Genomic DNA, 6,384 nt, shown 5'->3' on the forward strand with positions numbered 1-6,384 from the left:
CAATATCCTAGGCGCCTGTGACGGTAGGTATACTGGGAGTGTTGTAAACTCTTTGGTGGTGATCCTGGGGTTATCTGGGGTGTGATTCTGGTGTGCTGAAGTCTGTAGATCCACCTCAGGCAAGGGGGATCCTGACTACGAAAATTTTCACAGTTTGCTTATGTAATTTACATATGTACATGTGGTTTGGCGCGCCTGGTAGCGCTGACACGTCACAACTGCGCAAGCGCGCCACAACTCAATAACTCAGGGAAGGAGTATAGTTACAATGAATTGATAAGTTGTAAATAGGGTTGAAATTGCATGAGGAAACAGAATATGAAGTCAAAACAAGGTTATCTCTTAAGATGAAAAAGATATAAAGTAATTTATATGTAACAAAGGTAGAACAGGCAGCTTTTAGGTCAGCTGTGATGACTCTAAGGCTGACAGACCGTCCCAAAGAAGACCAGATTGCCCCCCGGGATGTTGTCCTACACAATAAAAATGGGCAAATAGGGCGCATTACCGATGAGTACTCGGGGTATTTGCCGCTGCGATACCCAATCCTTTTCCCCAGGGGTGAAGGGGGGTGGGTTTACCAAACTCCGAGCACTTCAGTCAATAGGAGTGAGTGCCACAAGCCATGACTGTTAGGGTGTTGTGTTGAAATCTGATTTGTTGCCCGTAGAAATGAGAATCTCCCAGACCGAATGGTACGCATCAATGTTGTTTGCTAAGAACAACACGTTTAATCACCTGCACATGAGTCGGTCACTCTTCCAAGAGCTGGTCGTAGATCTGTATATTTGTGTTGAGCGGAGTCTACTCGATTTTATTCGCAAAAATCAACGAAAATTGAAGGCTGACCTATACAAAGGGCTGGAAGAAGCTATCCGCAACGAGCTCGACATAGGGGGAAGGAAAGTTATACTGCCATCAACTTTCATCGGCTCTCCCCGTCACATGGTTCAACTGTATTAAGACTCGATGGCAATCGTTGATCACTACGACAAACCTTCCCTCTTTGTAACAGTAACTGCGAATCCCCAATGGCCAGAGATTCAGTCAATGTTGCAAACTGGCCAAACTGCCACTGATCGTCCGGACGTTGTTGCGCGTGTGTTCCGCCTGAAGATGAAGTCGATTTTGCACGACCTGACCAGAAACCACCGCCTGGGACGTGTTCGAGCATTTGTTTATTGCGTCGAATTTCAAAAGCGGGGCTTGCCCCATTGTCACATCATGCTAATGTTACACCCAGCTGACGTACCTCGGACAGCGGAAGCGGTCGATGCTTTGGTTTGCGCCGAGATTCCAGACCACGAAACCAAACCAACGTTATATAATTTAGTGAAGACGCAGATGATCCACGGGCCGTGCTCTGTAGTAAAAGGTTGTATTGTCGATGGCCGTTTTTCGAAGAAGTTCCCTAAACCGTGGCAACATGATATGGTGCTCAGCAATGACGCTTATCCGCTCTATCGGCGCCGGGACAGTGGCAGAACTGTTATCAAGTCAGGTCAACGGTACACAAGTCAACATGTTGTGCCATATAATAAGTACTTACTACTCCGGTACAACTGCCACATTAATGTGGAGGTTCCGTACGGCATTACAGCGACAAAGTACCTTTTCAAATACATATGTAAAGGTGTTGACCGTTTGGCATTGCAGTTAAGAGACGGAGATGAAACTGTTAGGTTCGTTCACGGTCGATACATTGGTCCATGCAAGGGTTAGTATTCTCTTCTTTGTCCGTCGTCCCATCTCCGCTATCCGGTTTCTTTCATATGCTTCGGAATCGCGTTTTTTCATTGCATGTACGTACAAATTGAAGGCAGTTGGCCGAGCGTCAGGACATGAATCGTTATGACTATTCCATCTGTCCTCTTGCAAGATACAGGCCACATTATAGCCCATCGTCCAATGTGTTCATTAACTCCTGTGATATTGGAATGGGCCGAGTTATTGTCATGTTTTTTATCAGTGTGCCGGAAATGTTATGCTCGCAGCCTTCTCAATCAGTCCATTTGTGAAGTGGTTGAGGGTTTCCAGTATTGATTCCTCTTCATGTGATTTCTCGCAGCTGTCCACAGACTTTTGCAATACCCAATTTCTGACAGGTATCCCGCTATAATGCGACTTGTTTTGCACTTGCCTGGACATCAAACAATATTTTACCGAGATGCGGAGGGAGCACGAGAACAGATGAAAACAGGAACTGCAGATTTGACGACATTGACCCAGTTTTTTCAATTGAATAAAGACAACGCGCATGGCTATGGTAAACCGGCACGTGAACTCCTTTACAGTGAATTTCCTGACCATTTCTACTGGACCTCTGCCAAAGAATGGCTGCCCAGACGCCGTCCTTCGGACACCATCGGCCGGTTGTATTTCGCGACTCCGGTGGATGGAGAACGGTATTATCTTAGGCTGCTTTTGCTGAATGTCAGAGGCCCAACCAGTTTCGAAGACTTGAGGACATTCAAAGGCATTACCCACAAAAATTTCAGAGAAGCGTGCGAAGCGAGAGGCCTCCTGATGACTGATACACACTACGAGTTGTGTTTACAAGAAGCGTGTGGTTGGATGTTAGGGCATGGTTTACGAAGCATGTTCTGCATGTTGTTAACTTCCAGCCCACCGAGCAATCCGAGCAGATTGTTGGCCATGTTCCTGGACGAACTCGCAAACGATTGTGCCTACCGTCTCCGAACTGATTTTCCAAGTCTTCCGGTGTCCATAGAAGTCTCGCACAGCCTGTGTTGCTTCCTTATCAATCAACAATTGGCCGTCGAAGGTCGGACCTGGGAAGACGTCGGCCTCGATCCTGTGGATCAGTTGTATTGGCAGCAATATGGGCAGGGCCCTGGACAGGTTAATCAGAGCATCAGAGAAAGACCAATCATCGAAGTTAGTACCCTGAATCCCGGACAAAGAGTAATATTTGATCAAGTTTTCGGAAATTATAACACCAACAATTCAGCCCCGGTGTTCATCGACGGTCCTGCGGGATGTGGCAAAACTTATTTGATGAACGCGTTAATTCAACATTTTAGTAAGAGCGGAGCTTCGGTGATGGCTGTTGCTTCCTCGGGAGTTGCAGCCATGGTCCTCGATGGTGGCGGTACAGCACATTCAAAGCTCTGAATACCGCTACAGGTCAATTCCGAGTCTCACGCAAATTACGACATCCGAACAATTTTAGGGCGGACGTTAGCAGAACTCAAACTGTTAATCTGGGACGAAATCACAATGACTCACAAGAATGCAATCGAAATGGTCGACCGGTTGTTACAATACCTCTGGGACTCTTCCCTCCCGTTTGGAGGTGTTCAGGTCGTGTTCGGTGGCGACTTCCGGCAAACGTTGCCCGTAGTTCGTGGAGGTGATATATTTGCGCAAGGTTCAGCCAGTTTAATTGGGTCGTATCTATGGCCTCTGGTGAAACGTTTCAGCTTGACGGGTAACATGCGCTTGGTTGGTACTCGGGTTCACGGAGGAGACGCCTCTCCAGATGTCGGCATCAATTTCTTCTCGATCTGGTTACTGAATATCGGATTGGGGGCCGCCATGGTAAATAATGCCGAAGTGGTTTCTTTAGGTCAAGTACCTGTGATCAGCGGCCGGGTGGAAGGCCCGGTGTTGAATCAGCTCATCGAGTTTGTTTACGGTGATTTGCAAGCGGCTCGACAGTGCACGCACATCGATGATCTAGCTCAGTTTTATAGGTCACGCGCAATTCTGACACCGCTGAATGTCAACGGCAAACTGCTGAATTCAATTTGTCTGCGCCGTTTGCCAGGACGAGAGGTTGTGGTCCGGGCGGTAGACGAAGTGCTCAGCGATTGTGACGAGACATTGGGACCAGAATCACTGACTAACATCGACATTTCCGGCTTTTCAATGCCTTCTCTTCAACTGAAGGAGGGTATGCCAGTTGTTTGCATCCGGAACCTGACACTTGGGAGCGGGCTCTGCAATGGAAAGCGGCTCCTGATCAAAGGTGTTCAGCCCCATGTCCTGAAGTGCGAAGTCATGACTGGCCCGAACGCAGGAGACGAGGTGTTACTCCCAAAGATGGTTCTGATCCACGAGCCGGATCAGTTGTGTGCTACGAGGTTTGGAAGATGTCAGTTTCCGGTTGTTCCGGCTTTCGCGATGACAATCAACAAAGCTCAAGGCCAGACTCTAGGCCGTGTGGGAGTTTATCTTCCTCAACCGGTTTTTTCTCACGGGCAACTATATGTCGCCCTGTCGCGGGCAACAAGTTGTGAAGGCCTACTTGTCGGCATTGTAGGTGGGAAAAATGTATCGGAGACGATAAATGTAGTGAACCTAAGTGTCATTAGAGATGCTGTGGTGTGAGACAAAGAATTAGGTTCTAGTGGTGGCTACTTGTACATCATAGACGGGGCAACATTGCTTCTCTTGTACTGTTTGTCTTTTTTTAGTGAAGTAACTATTTTGTAAAGTTGGACCAATGCTCCACGGATGCGTGGATATTCAGGACATTAGCGGTGTGAGGTGAGCAGTAGCCATTGTAATGTGCCCGGACTCAGTGTGGTACTTTGGCTGTGTTTTAATTTACGCGGCGCAGCCGCGATTTCCCTAGTTTAATATAAACCCAAGGGGGGTACCTTGGATTTATATTTCATCAGTTCAGATCACCCAAGTTTAAATTGGTTAAGTGCATCCCAGTTTAACTGGGATAGCCTCAACCCATCCAATTGTGCTGGTAGTGCTGATCAGGTCCGCCAAAACTTGATCAGATGTCACAAAACTCCAGATTATATTGCGCAATTATATTGGCTCCAAACGGGGCCTAATTGTACATTTCCTGAAAATGATGATTGAGGGGGTTTTCCACGTTTAAAAATGGATTTTTGGGGCCCCATAACTGCACAGGGAACATAATTTTCCCCTTTTAGATGAATTTTTTTGAGCTCTCTGTCTGCAGGTGTTCCTCATATTTTGCTGGCATTTACCAGCAAGCTGGTTTTGTAACAGTTCAAACAGATACACGGCAGTTGCGCGGATTAAGGTTTCGCCCGTCAAAACTGCCGTCAAAGACAAAACACCCGCCTGATTGACCGCCCACCTGTCGGCCTCCGGTCAGCCGTCAAACTGCCAGCCAAATTAACAGCCGAACAGCCGGCACTTGACTTCAGGCAAGTTTAACATAACTTGCCTGGGGTCGGTTGGCCGACGAACGCGCTTGACCTGACAACAGCCGGTGGGAACAGTGGCAAGATGCCGTCCTCCAGGCTAACCCCAAAAAAAGGGCAGAGGGCCAAGACAAAGTCCGCCCATCAGAGGGACACGTCACCCTCGGCCCTCTCATTTTTTCCAAGTCCGCTCATTGGATCACCGCCACCCTCCATCTGCCCCACCCTCACCAACCCACATCCTCAGATGTGTCCCTCTGCCCCTGCCTCCTCCTTGCCCGGCCCACACCCCATCCACAGTACGCCCACCTCCACATCACATCCTCCATCAAGCTCCGCACCTCGCTCGGCTCTCACATCCTCCATCGAGCTCTGCACCTCGCTCGGCTCCATTGGCTCCTTCCGAGCCACGTTCAACTATTGCTCCTCCTCGCCTGCTCGCTTCTGAGCTTATTTTTACTATTGGTCGATCTTTCCAACCACAGGGAACGTTGTGAGGACCCGCCGAGATTCGTGCGGTCACTGATGGCCAGGCCTTTTCTTCTCATCACAGCCTCCAAGCTGAGGGAACACCGCACCAGCCAACCACGCCAAGCCCATGATGAGCCCATCCCGCCGGCTGAGTTTGAGCAGCACTTCGGCTCTGTTATCGGTTGGTCCTCGAGAACTGGGTGGTGTGGCTGAGAGACCGAGAGGCTGATGCTCCTCATTTGCTTCTCCCCCGCAGAGTTGTCAAGCAAGGCATTGGGCAGCTCGATCGTTGCCGTCTCCATAAAGGGTGATCATCGAGCTCGGCGTTCCCTCAGGCACGATTGTCGGGTTCGACATCAACACGACCCTCTTTAGTGGCAACGAAGCGACGGCCTGCTTGGTCTATGGCCTTGACAGACTCAGCCCTGCCCCGGACTCGCCGGATGATTCTCAGGTGTGCCCTCCGCGTATAAATAAGTATGGGGACGAACCGCTGCAGGCAGAGTTGTTGGCGCTTCTGGAAAGAGAAGCCGCACTCTCCCTCTAGCTCGGTATCAAATTGATTTTTCTCTCCCATTTCCCTCTTGCCATTTATTCATAGAAAAAGCTGAAAAAAAAACATAGAAGAGCCAAAAAAAAGAACAAAAGCGATGTAAAAAAACCATAAAAACCAAAAAAAAGTGCCCTGGCGGCCATAAAAACTTTTTGAGAGTGCCATGCGAGTCGACCCAACAAACTGGGTCAAACCTGCGTGATTAGC

General features: G+C 48.8%; 1 protein-coding gene across 1 annotated transcript; it reads left to right on the forward strand.

Annotated features, from left to right (window-relative positions):
• Positions 1-3,456: 3,456 nt before the first annotated feature.
• PtA15_2A93 (uncharacterized protein) lies at positions 3,457-4,930 on the forward strand (the record flags this gene model as incomplete). The annotated part of the gene is made up of 2 exons (XM_053167012.1): positions 3,457-3,835; positions 4,917-4,930. 2 exons carry the CDS (start codon positions 3,457-3,459, stop codon positions 4,928-4,930), a joined length of 393 nt encoding a protein of 130 aa, XP_053017336.1.
• Positions 4,931-6,384: the final 1,454 nt, after the last annotated feature.

Source organism: Puccinia triticina, chromosome 2A, assembly GCF_026914185.1.
Source record: "Puccinia triticina chromosome 2A, complete sequence".
NCBI classification, from domain to species: Eukaryota; Fungi; Basidiomycota; class Pucciniomycetes; order Pucciniales; family Pucciniaceae; genus Puccinia; species Puccinia triticina.